The sequence below is a fragment of the Ipomoea triloba genome, chromosome 6, assembly GCF_003576645.1.
Source record: "Ipomoea triloba cultivar NCNSP0323 chromosome 6, ASM357664v1".
Lineage (NCBI taxonomy): Eukaryota > Viridiplantae > Streptophyta > Magnoliopsida > Solanales > Convolvulaceae > Ipomoea > Ipomoea triloba.
Window position 1 is genome coordinate 9030908 of NC_044921.1, and position 14072 is coordinate 9044979.

The window sequence follows — 14072 nt, forward strand, 5'->3', positions numbered from 1 at the left end:
AATACAATTTGCTTAGCTTTCTCTCCCTTTTTTTTTTCTCTATTTCTTCCCCCGTTTCTGTTGTTTTTTTTTCTCCCATTTTTGCTACTGTGTTGGGTTGTTACACCATCCCATATTGTGGCATACAAAGACATTGACTTTGAACTTTGAAGGGAACATTATCTACATAAAAGCTGCAAGAACAAACATAGGAGAACAAAGACTAGATTACCAAACAACATAAATTCATGTTAGCATACAGAAGTTGCCTTGTTAACATCACAAGAATTGAAAAAAAAAACAAAACAAAACAAAACAAAACAAAAAAACAAAAAACAAAATATTTACATATGATTCTCTCCTCTTGTTGCGTTTTGTGTTACCATTTCTTTTTTGAAAACTGTGTTACCATTTCTTAATAAAGAATACAAGCAAAGAAAAAAAATCCCTTATTGAAAGAAAGAAAGTCTTGCTCTTGCTTAATGGTTTTCTACTTTTCTATCAGTTGTTTAGACAATTTGTAAGATCGCACTTCAGATGCAAGGCTAAGATGAAAGCATTCTTTAGTGCTAATTATTACCTTATCCACGAGATTAGCACACCGAGAAATTACAAGACTAATAGCATTAGCATAGCTTTTTAAAATTTAAAATTTCTCTCGGTTGCAATTGTGTTATTTAATGTTATTTATTCCTCCTACAGACTACATCTACAGAAAACTTTTATTTAGAGATTTCGATGGATTCATGGTGGAATACGACGGAAAAGATGAACAAAACGGTAAGAGATTAAAAAACAATGTAATGCGTTCAATTTACCTTCGCCTAAAATGGAACTTTGCTAAAAAAAAAAAAAAAAAAAAAAAAAAAAATACCGGATTAACTCTTCCAAGGAAATCAATTTCCTAAAATTTCATCCTTAACTATTAATATTTTTAAATTAGGTGCATGAATATGTAATTTGAATCACATTTGATCCTTGACTATTATTATTTTTAAATTAAGTGCATGATTTTGTAATTTGTATCACATTTGGTTTTATCGTTTAAGTGCATGGTTTTGTAATGTGATACAAATTACATAGTCTTGAACCTTACCCTAGTCAAGGGACCAAAAGTGCATTTTTTTTTTCTTTTATTTTCTATGAAAAATGTTTTCTTTGCTCACGCAGAAAATTTTTGCCTTCATACAACTTTCTTTTTTATTATTATTGTTGTGGTGGTGTAAGAATATATTAGTATTTATATTTATTATTCCTTACAATTCCAAACACAACCAAATAATGGAATCAATATTCTTAGTAATTTATTTTTAAACAAACAAACAATGGAATCAATCTTCATGGTAATTTCTTTTTCATAAAATTTCAATTTCATACTCATCAAATATTTTTCCACGAACCAAACAGGCAGTAACTATTATATTTCCATATTAATCAAACCTGTCTCACAAATAAAGATAGAGTGTTTGAGGTAGGTGTTGATTATATTATAATCCATTGTTGGGTGTGAATTTGAAAGGCAAAGAAGATTTGATGATAGAAGAAAGTTGGGGTTTTGGAAAAGGAAAAGCAGGAGAGAGACTAGAGTTGAAAATTGGGGACTTGAGAATGAAAGCCGTGAGTAGCCTGGTAAAGCAGGCGAGCTAATAAGCTCCTGTATGGATCCTGCTCTCTTTTCTCCTTCAAATAAGCAATGCATTTATTCACCTCTGATTTCACCTCCATATACACTTCCTGTGCTTTCTCTCTGCTCCTTTTTAGCTCCTCTTTCCTTCCTGCATCCATCCATGTAAACAACAAGCTTAGCTTAGCGTTAGCACGATGATAATCTATCTATAGGTAATCGGTGTGAGTCTACCTTGTGTTTCAATTGGCTTCCCAAAATAATAGTAAAATCGGCCAGGTAGTTTTGGAAGAATGATTGGAGAATGCACATCTTGGTTTCCAACCTCTCCTTCCATCTCACTCCTGCACCATACCATACCATTCACACACTAACTTAATTACTACTTACTTACTTGCCTACTCAACACTAACTAACTCTTTATACTTCCATATATTAATTGTTAATACTAAAACTCACTCACAACCCATTGCTAGAAGAAACCAATAAGACATACCTTAACTTCACCGTTTCATCAGTTAGTTTCTGTATCGCATCTTTGAAAAAAGGGATCTTCATCAGGTCATCGTAATCAAGGAGCAACTGTGATTCAAACACCACAAACATAAAATAACTCTGCAAAACCATTCTTGCATCTGCCAATATAATAATAACAATAAGAAATGTTTAGGACATCACATACTTCACTGACATCATCTTCTCCTACCACACCAAAAGGTACAATTTTGGCTCCAAATCTCGCTGCCATCCTCACAAATTCCGACTGCTCTGGCCAGAATAACTGATATTCTTCGCCCTGAATATTTGGACAACCCAATTGTTACAAGAAAACACCAATTTCTATTACCTCCTAATCTCGCACGAAGAAAGCAGCAGGCTGTATGATTATGATTGATTAAACGCATTCTTGCAACACAAACTATCATTATAAAACTTTTGTTACACAAAATACTTAAAATTTTACAAGGTAGGCCTTTACCTTCCTGTGAAGAGCTTCCCGCATTCCACCTGGATACAGTAGGACATGGGAGTTTGAGGATAGAAGTTTAAAGAAGTTGGATGCTGATACAGGAACAGCACCCATAAATCTAAATGGATCATATGATGATAATTCGGGTAATAATCCTTCTCTCGATCTTGAAAACATCAAAGGATGACCTATCCCACGAAGAACAATCTCCTTCTCAAGCCAGAACCGAGAAACCAAAGGAATTAGTTCGATTCCCAGCAACATGTGATAACCTACAACTATAACGGGTCCTTCTGATGGAATCCCAGCAAGACCTTGCACAATCTTCCCATCTCCCAAAGTTGACAACATCACAGGATTGACCGCAACCTCAGTCCACCTAAGTTTTAAAAGAGACGTTAAAATATATTCAAGAAGATTTAGCACTTCCCTCTCAAGATTATTAGGGATGCCTAGAACTGATTTAATTTAAGTGTGACACAACTTGTGTATGGACTCTGCAAACCCGCAAAGAAGTGCACCCTGCCATACTGCAAAACACCATCCAGGGCTACTGACAAGCAATAGGTCAAGCTTATGCAGCACAAACTCACACGAGAAGTGAATACTAGGGTAGATTTAGAACTTAACGATTGAAATCATACCTAACATTACAGCCCATGGTTCAACAGAGTTAAAACTTAAATAGTTGTCACCATGAAAATTAAAGAAATCAGAAAATATATGTAGCATACGAGTCAACCCTGTTGCCCTTGACCAAGATAGCCATATAACAAGTTTATCTAACTATTGCCTTATTTATTTTGCCAATTCGATTTATGAACTAAGAGTTCCCCCATATCAATTATCAAGAACTAGTGTGTTTCAAGCATCTTCAACAGCAGTACCTGTATGGTTCATATGTTTTTTGGAATTCTGCGGGTTTTGGTCGCAGGTAATCCGAGACGCAATCACGATGTTTTCCACGTTTATAAATTCCAGCTTTTTTAATGATAGCGACCAAATCAATGCCATCTTCCTGATTAGAAAATAAATCAAGTTATTTTCTGGTACATTTCATATTAATAAGAAATTAAACAATATGCGCACCATGAGAATTTTGTCTAGAACAGATCCATCACATGCAGGTATCGATGTAATGTGATCAGCAGGCCACTACTGAATGAACTAAGCTGAGGATTGGCAATTTAGATCTTAATAACATATATAAAGCAATCTTTCATGGAAATAAGATATTATTATGACGGTCCTACTCTGGCTAAGACCAGATGCCAACGTGTGCTGCTTTAACTACATATGATCTTCTTCTCTAAGATGGATGAGGTAAGAAGGGACATATGGAGAAGGATAAACTTCCTTACCAAGAAAATGGCATGACCACTGTCACTAAGTTGTCGGATATCACAATTTGGTAGAACACGAGAGAGTCTTTCACCTTCTTCTTGACTGGGTAGAAATTCATCCCTTCCACTACAAAGAGTGTAACAATCTGTTTGATAGTTGATGTAGCAATACTTACAAATTTTCTTACAATAAATTACATAACATGAAAGTAGAAGTGTAGAACTCAATAGGTAATTTGCTTTATTTTCTGATAAATGCCCACCCTTCCACAGCTCACTTCCTTCTGCACACTACTACATGCCTACATAACCCTACCACCCACATACCCTCGAATCCAACTACCTATACCATTCACATCACCACCTCCATATCTACCTATCATTATCTTCATTACTATCATTACTTACTTTACCCACTACTATTGGTCTATCTTCACCCCATCTACCTACCGCTTATTCCCTATCACTTGATACATTGTTACTTACCACACATATTTATAATACAGACTAAAAACAGAATTTAGAAAACATTTTTTTCGAATACAAAGACATAAATCACCTATAATCACTGTTATCATTACTTATGCTTTCACCTCACCTATCTATCTACCCCGACCTTCATCTGCCTACCTATCGCCAACCATTACCGCTATATCCATTACACTCATCATTTCTTTTGACCCACCACTAACGACTTATTTCTCCCCACTACCACCCACCTATATACCCCACCACTGCTGAGTTACCTACCGACTACCACAACTACATTTATTACTACATCAATTACTTTTTCTACCACTATCTATCTACCCAACCACTGGTATTCGTATTTTTATTCAAAGAAAATAATTGATTTAAAATAATTTTGTATTTTATAATTTGAAAAAAAAAAATTGAATTTGAACATATTTTCTAGTTTGCCAATGGAAATGAAAACAGAAAACTTGGAAAATTTTATAAAATTAAAAATGGAAATGAAAAACAAAAAATTGTAACTAAACAAGCCCCAAGGTTTCAAATTTTCCATTGTCAACACTTGCAAGTTGCAACCAATGAAGGGTGAATAGAAGTACCTGGAAAGTATCAAGGTTTGGGCTTTAACTGCATGGAGCCGAGAATTGACAAAAGCAGCAGCTGATTTAAGCATCTTTAACCTCCAAATAAGAGTTTCTACAGGTAAGACATCAGCCAGGACCTGTGACTTTTTCCATCATTTTCTTCCTTGATATAAATAAAATGTGAATATGTGATCATCCAAAAGCAGCCAATTATAATACCATTCAATCATCTCAAGTACCAAGACAAATTTGATGGTGAGAATAGCAGAATGAGCATTATATCATGAAGATGCCAAAAGCATGGATAAAATAAATTAAGTTGTGCACTTGTGCATCAAGATCTTGTTCGAGAAATAGGGATCTGAGAAATAAATAAAGAGAAGAGTTACATAATAACCCAATTATCTTAAGATTTGAGTCTTACAGAAACATAGGACGAAAGTGCTACAGCATTTTGAGATAGCTCTTCAACTGTTTGTTGCAGAGGCAACCCTTTCCCAAATGTAGCCAAAACCATCCTTAAAGGAGTACCTAATCACATTGGTGGTTGTTTCATTAGGATAGCATCCTATCTAAATAAACCTTGACAGATTTGATTTCTGACTTCCCCAGTATGAAAGTTCTAAAAGAAACTGAGAGCAATGAAATTTATAAGTCTAGATGAATATCAAAAGCAAGATGCTGATTGAATCATTGCACTGGGAAGTAAATATAGGCTGCAATAGTAAGGCCAAACCATATTTTATTGATGATAAAGAGACCCATAAACCAGCAAGAGACAACATACATCAAATTGCAATGTGCAAACGATCATTTCAATTGTTAGGCAGTTGTGAGAAGCCCGAATAACAATATTTATGCTAATGTAAAATAGCTCTAGCAAAACTCATAACCACCAAGTTATCATTAATCAACATGAGAACAATCTTATGAAGTAGAGCTTTTTGGAACAAACCAAAAATGTTCAAATGCAATAACCACCTTTTTTGGAAATAAGGCAACAAACCTGAGATCAAACTTAACATGTAAACCATGCTAGGGTGATGTAGCTCAGGCAGGACATCTGTTAAAGTCAACAAATTTTGCAGCCAAGATCTGCTGAAACATGTAGCTAACAAGAAGAAATTCCATAATAAGAATCACAAATGGTTTAACTATTTAGGGACTCCCATTTACATCAAGGAATATCATAAGCAGACTTCTTACCAGGGTTGGCCAAAATTAATACAAGATCAATATCAGCATTACGAGCAGCAACTGCTAGTGCAATGCATGCGCCAAATGACTCTCCAATGAGATATATGGGTCTTTTCGGTGCATTACAATACTCTGACCTAACAGTTTCTTCAACCAGCTTCACCAAATCTGAACATGTGGTTGGGAATGAACAAGGTTAATCTCATACCACATTCAGTCCCTGGCCCTATCATTTCAAGAAACAAATACAGATTGCCAAGCAATGGAAAGCAGTGCCAAAACCATCAACATAAGAAATTGCATACCATATAGAAAGGTAAACAATATCTTTCAAGGCTCCCAAATTTTCGTTTTGAGGGTTGTGTGAAATTTAATTTAGCAACATGATTACCTAATTAGAAAGTTCACCAACAATAAAATGCTAAACAACCAGAAAGCACGACATTTATGTACAAAAATAAATTTTCATAAATTATTGCCGACATAGATATATGCAAGAGGCCAGAGGTAGAGTAAAGGGGACAGACCTGTGAATGAGGTTCGATCTGTAAGTGGAATATGCAAGCACCAAACATCAAAAATCCTTCATGTCAAGAGATATCAAAAAAAATAAAATACTTTAACAAGGCATGTCAGAGTCCAAAGGCAATTTTTTTTTTCTTAAATTAAAACTGTTGTAGTATTTATAGTGAAATTGTTCAAAATTTAATAACTGGGGATGCCCGATGCAAAGTAATCAAAAAACACATTACTCTCCATTCTTTAAAAAAAAAAAAAACAAAAAACAAAAACAAAAACAAAAACAACAACAAAAAACAACAACACAAACAAAAACTTACTCTCCCAGTTTCTTGTGGTGTGGTAAAAGTCCAAGTCCAACACCATCAATGCCTGAAATAGTAAACCAATATTGATTTCAAAGAAGTATACAATCAAAATTAACTTTCCATATGGACCACTTGGTGAAAGATAGTGATCAAACTCCTCATTGAAAATGTGTATCATCAAAAGCCAGCACTAATAATGTAACCAGCTATATGGTCTTTTTCCCAAACTATACATTTTTGTTTAGCCAAATGGTTATTGTCTACCTCAGAAACAAGAAAACCCGCCCTTTTACAACCTCAAAGCAATAATATATGGAACAAGCAAAAAATCCCAGACTTCATGACCTCTTTTTCCCTTTAATTGCTATTATATAAATATATATATATATATAGTTAGGGGGAGGAAACACATGTGATTCATCTTACCATTCATTATGGGATAAATTGGGTAATAACTCCATCAAAAAAAAAAAAAAAAAAAAAAAAAAAAACAAAAACAACAAAAAAAAAAAAAAACAAAAACAACAAAAAAAAAAAAAAACAAAAACAACAAAAAAAAAAAAAAACAAAAACAACAAAAAAAAAAAAAAACAAAAACAACAAAAAAAAAAAAAAACAAAAACAACAAAAAAAAAAAAAAACAAAAACAACAAAAAAAAAAAAAAACAAAAACAACAAAAAAAAAAAAAAACAAAAACAACAAAAAAAAAAAAAAACAAAAACAACAAAAAAAAAAAAAAACAAAAACAACAAAAAAAAAAAAAAACAAAAACAACAAAAAAAAAAAAAAACAAAAACAACAAAAAAAAAAAAAAACAAAAACAACAAAAAAAAAAAAAAACAAAAACAACAAAAAAAAAAAAAAACAAAAACAACAAAAAAAAAAAAAAACAAAAACAACAAAAAAAAAAAAAAACAAAAACAACAAAAAAAAAAAAAAACAAAAACAACAAAAAAAAAAAAAAACAAAAACAACAAAAAAAAAAAAAAACAAAAACAACAAAAAAAAAAAAAAACAAAAACAACAAAAAAAAAAAAAAACAAAAACAACAAAAAAAAAAAAAAACAAAAACAACAAAAAAAAAAAAAAACAAAAACAACAAAAAAAAAAAAAAACAAAAACAACAAAAAAAAAAAAAAACAAAAACAACAAAAAAAAAAAAAAACAAAAACAACAAAAAAAAAAAAAAACAAAAACAACAAAAAAAAAAAAAAACAAAAACAACAAAAAAAAAAAAAAACAAAAACAACAAAAAAAAAAAAAAACAAAAACAACAAAAAAAAAAAAAAACAAAAACAACAAAAAAAAAAAAAAACAAAAACAACAAAAAAAAAAAAAAACAAAAACAACAAAAAAAAAAAAAAACAAAAACAACAAAAAAAAAAAAAAACAAAAACAACAAAAAAAAAAAAAAACAAAAACAACAAAAAAAAAAAAAAACAAAAACAACAAAAAAAAAAAAAAACAAAAACAACAAAAAAAAAAAAAAACAAAAACAACAAAAAAAAAAAAAAACAAAAACAACAAAAAAAAAAAAAAACAAAAACAACAAAAAAAAAAAAAAACAAAAACAACAAAAAAAAAAAAAAACAAAAACAACAAAAAAAAAAAAAAACAAAAACAACAAAAAAAAAAAAAAACAAAAACAACAAAAAAAAAAAAAAACAAAAACAACAAAAAAAAAAAAAAACAAAAACAACAAAAAAAAAAAAAAACAAAAACAACAAAAAAAAAAAAAAACAAAAACAACAAAAAAAAAAAAAAACAAAAACAACAAAAAAAAAAAAAAACAAAAACAACAAAAAAAAAAAAAAAAAAAAAAGACAAAAGTTGTCATCATGACATTCGACACTAAGCCAACCTTTTTTTCTAGGCTCAATGAATAATGTTATTCACATCCAACTACAGTTGAAAACTTGAAATACTAAATTAACAAATGATTTCAAGGAAGATGTTGGCAGAATTGTATGAGTGATGATGACATTTCTTTATCTTTACAATAAGACGTAAAAACCAATCAGATATTAACTAATTTCATTGATTAATGGACTTAGTATTTTGTGGGCGGTTCAAGAAATTACAGTCCGTAGTTTGGGAAGAATAAATTAAAGGGTTTGAAGAGGAGAATTAATGCAGTAACGTAACCTGGTAAAAAGAGCAAGAGCGGAGAGTGTTGTAACCGCGAGGCGCAGTCCAATGGAGAAAACCAGCGCGGCGGCCCGCCGTCTGATCTGAGCATCTGTTTCGACTGTTGGAAGTAATCCTTGAGGCTCAAAGCTCCCTCGTCTGAGAGCGGCTCAGATTCCCACCCATACTTTCTTCTAGAATTAGGAGACGTATTTGTATAAGTTTGTGCTGCCGTGTTATCGGAAGCGACGATAGTCTGAAGGGATGGTTGGTGGGGATAGTTTTCTTCTTGCGGATGAGTGGAGACACCTGCTGAATTCCTGATGGTTACACTTGCGAACGCAGCCGGATCTTTTGACCTCGGGAAAGAAAACAGTCTTGTGGTCCGAAATGGAAATGGGGACGGCGACGACAGTATGCAACCGGAAACGGAAAAGGCAATCCCGGCAGCCATGCCTCTTCCTCTGTCACGATGGGTGATTATATTTATTTATATACAGTACTATACTTCTGTTCCATCATCCAACGAGACGACAACAACAGTGGAAAATGGAAGTGTATTAAAAACGAAAGTGGGTGGAAAGAGCCTATTTATAGGCAATTTTTTTTTTCTTTTTTTTTGCTATAAAGTGTCATCCGGCACCGAGAATCATTTCTGATTATTCATGTCACGCCTTGATCTTTCAAAAGGTATATTTCGATCCATAAATCATTATTTTTTTTTTAGCATAGGACTTTTTATAGGTTTCCCAGTTTACTTGATGACATGGCGACGGTTCCTGCTGATTTGGAGTCCATGTAATTAAGCTTTATTAAAAATAAAGCATATGAGATGGAGTGTACAGTTAAGTTTTATTAACTTCTTTTTTTTTTTAATTTGTAAAAACAATCTAAATTTTATCCCGATCTCCTCGTTGTTGCCTTAGCCTCACCGGTGACATAAACTCCATGGCCATCACCTTCGGCCTCTCCAACAACGACTCCCCTTCCACCTTTCCGGAATTTCAGCCATGCCGTCATCTCTGAAGCTTGGACTTTTCGGCCAAATTCTGGTATCAATCTTCCAATGATCACATCTTTCCCAATCTGAGACGCCAGCCAAAGCCCTGTTGTGGGATTCAGATACAGGAACTCAAAGGTATGAGTGGTATCCAATGCGATAGATTTATCCCTGTAACTCTGTAAGCGTAGACAAATCCTAGAGATTTCTTGAGAACTTCAAGTTTATCCTCGAACACGACAACACTGAAGTCATGAATAACATTATCGTATGTGTAGACCAGCCTTGCCTGCAGGCTACTGTCGGAAACTACAGAATCAACAATGGAAGAATACTACTAGTGGTGGGTGGAAAACGCCAGTGGCATATGTGACTTGTCCATGTGGATAATGTAGGTAGATTTCTGGGCAGAGATTGAACATGTCTGTAACAAGAAGAGAAGAGCTGGTAATAAAGAAGGAAATCTTCAGAACGTAACTAAGAAGAAGATGGAAGGAGAGTATGCACTTAAGAGAAGAATGAAGAAACCCAATCTAAGAAGGCTAAAATTTAAAACTAAAGATGAGTTTTCATTGAGGATTTGAGAGCATAGGTCCAAACCAAAATCACAAGACAAACAGTGCAAATATACTGAGAAATTGAAACTTAATCAAGTATCACCTTTAGCATGCCGGCGCCGCCCAGCTTCCAACTCGTTATTCAGAGTGTTAGAAGAAAAATAATAATAATAAAAATCCATGTCAGCATTTTTTTACCTGAAACCTATAAGTAACCTGTGAAATTTGTTAGATGAAAAAAAAAATGGTTGTGGATCGAAATATACGTTTTGAAACATCAGGGTGCGACATGAACAATCAGGAATGGTTTATGGTGCGAGACAACACTTTAACCTTATTTCTTTTTTTTTTTTCATTTTTACCATTCTTCCACAAAGGCTCTAACCATAACTTTCGTGCCACTCGACCATAAAATCATTGAAATTCATATTCAGATTCTAATCTATAGACTATCCATAATCAAGATCATTGACATGGCTTGCCCATTTTAGAATAGGTGAAAACGATTTACAAGCTATATACTCATGGTATGGATACATTTTTAATACATTAAAAGTATATCTTTTTATACTAAAGATACATTATTTGATAGCATATATAAAATAATGTACTTTCAGTATTTAAATAATATACTTCACTCTCTAAACTCTTCACTTCTTCTTCTCTTTGGTTCGGCCGCCGCCTCCGCATCCTTAGCGGAGGCAGCGTCTTCTCCTCTTCACGATTGTCGTCTTCTTTTGCTCTTTTCTCTCTGCCTCTCCTCTCCATTCTTGCCTCCCCCATCGTCGTCCACCACACCTACGATCTCGCACCGTCTCCTCTCCATCACCATTGAATAAGGAAAAGAAGGTTTTGGGTTTTGCAAAAGGTGAAGTAGGGAGTGGTTTTTCTTGATTCAAAGCAGTGTTGTTTTTTTATTAGTAAGTTTTGTTGTTATTATACCTTTCGTTTATTTGCTTCTCGCATCTTTAGCAAGTTTATTCCCTCTCGCTTCTTTTGTGAGTTTATTCCCTCTCGTTTTTTTGGCGAGTTCTTGTTATAAGCGTATAACGATAATTGGTCATGGCGTATGTGAACCACAAAAGAATGAAGATTGATACTCGGGTGGTGTCAACGACTTTTGAACTAGAGTATGCCTTCGTTATGTTTGACCAAATTACTATTGACAGTAAAGAAGCTTGGAGTGCTCCTGTCGACTTCAGCTTCAAATTTGTGAAACAGTCTGCGATTCAAGTTTTCGATAACATTGTTAGGAAATTTGTTTCTATGTCTGACTGTAAGGAATGCTTGTCCATTCCATTAATCTTTCTTGTAAACGTTTCCGCTTATGATTCAATGAATTAGTCTCGAGAGATTATTATCAAAAAAATAATGTACTTTACATACACAAAAAATGTACTTTTAGTATATTAAAACTGTATTTTTTTTATTTATGATTTACACAACTGTGTGGACTATGATCCATGTAATAATGATTGTTCACTCAATGAATTTTGAAGAAAAAAAAATGTTACTCCCTCCGTCCTATATTATGTGTCTAGTTCGATTAATGAAGTTATTTTGAATTCAATTTTTTATAAAATTAAATTTAATATTACTATATAAAATTTATATATTAGAAATTTTGTTAAAATATTATAAAAAATTAAATTTAAAAATACTTTTTGAAAGCAAACTTAAAAATACTTAAAAACTGATAAAGAAAAATAAGCAAAGAATAAAAAGTTGTTTTGACCAATGAATAGTAAACATAAAATGGGAAAAAAAGAGTATATTTTATACAAAATGGAATAGGCAAATAATAGAATAACATTTGTATTCTATTGGTTGGTTCGCTGAAGGATAAAACTATAGCGATGCTAAAAATGGAATATGTTTTTAAAATACATAAATACCCATAAACAAAATGTATAATAACAACAACAACAACAACAACAATAATAGTAGTAGTAGTAGTAGTAGTAGTAGTAGTAGTAATAATAATAATAATAATAATAATAATAATATTATTATTATTATTACTAGTATTTTCGCCCGTGCGTTGCACCGAATGGATTTGTTATAATATGTAAAGAATATTTGGATCAATATACAATTATATATATTATAACATCGAATATTATATAGCGCAATTGATGAAATTGATTGGATCGATTATGTTTTCTGATGTTTTCCTTTGAATTAGAACAAATAATTGTCCAATTACCCGGGCGTGGATAAATTTTTTTTATTATATATTGAGATAATAAAAATAAAGATGAAATTATAAAAAATTCTAATATTGAACGTGTACATTTATTTGATTATAAGATTAGTACAAAAGTATTACTCAATTAATTGAATAATATATGACTTGTTTGTCTAAAATTATCTTAAAAAGATCTATAAGTAATATGACTTATATAATTATATTATTACTAAAATAAATATGAGAAAATGAGAAATAAATTAATTGTAATATTTATAAAAATAAATTCAACGACCAATGCTTAACTTAATTATCATAATAATTATTAGGCAATTATTATTAGTCAATTACACTAATATATGTGTAATTATACTTTTATACTTTAAGTATATTCATTTTCCCCATATTGCATTTAGTTTTATCTTCCTCCTCCATATTTGAATGAATTAATTTTGATTATTATAAAAATCTAACAACCCATGTTCAATTAATTTTTTAAAAGTTTAAATAACTTAGAGTTTTCAAAAGGAAAGTATAATTAATTATTAAAGTTTTTAAATAATTTTCAGTCAATTAGTAATATTCTTTTCTTTTCCCGATAAATGATTTTACTTTTATTAATAGTGTTGATACGTGAGTATACATATTATCAATTTATAGATATTAGTTAATTTCTATTTTACATTTTCTTAACAAATAAGCTTTATTAATTATTTGACCAATAAAATATTTCATTAATTGACTACAAAAGTTTAGGCGGGGAATGAAATAGGAGAATTTTACTTTTATATATGGTATAGAATATAGATTACGATCTTTTTATATTTTAAATCAATTAGTAATATCATTTTTTTTTGGAATAATCGTCAAATAAACCACTGAACTACACACAAAACTGCAATTAGGCCATCGAACTCAAAAAGAATGCAATTGGATTCCTGAATTATATAAACTCATGCAATTAAGTACAAATTGACATGTTTTCAAAAAAAAAAGTCCAAATTGACCTGTTTACCTACAATTGTGATGACATGGTGGTTACTAATTTTAAAATAATCTTTTTAAATAATTTTGATTAAAATAATTAAATAATAATAATAATAAAATTAAAAAAAACAGACGTCTGCGGCAGTTCTTCTGTTTTTTTTTTTAATTATTAGTGCCGATTGTTATGTGTAAATTAATATTAGACAACCTTATC

General features: G+C 31.4%; 1 protein-coding gene across 1 annotated transcript; it reads right to left on the bottom strand.

Moving 5' to 3' along the window:
• Positions 1–1305: 1305 nt before the first annotated feature.
• LOC116022683 (acyltransferase-like protein At1g54570, chloroplastic) lies at positions 1306–9662 on the bottom strand. Its single transcript, XM_031263499.1, has 14 exons — positions 9145–9662; positions 7011–7062; positions 6699–6754; positions 6181–6339; positions 5981–6085; positions 5399–5505; positions 4990–5111; positions 3935–4043; positions 3461–3591; positions 2583–2952; positions 2286–2399; positions 2100–2185; positions 1838–1947; positions 1306–1754 (listed from the first exon to the last, which is right to left on the bottom strand). The coding sequence occupies exons 1-14, from the start codon at positions 9578–9580 to the stop codon at positions 1561–1563; spliced, it is 2151 nt and encodes a 716-aa protein (XP_031119359.1). The 5' UTR covers positions 9581–9662; the 3' UTR covers positions 1306–1560.
• Positions 9663–14072: the final 4410 nt, after the last annotated feature.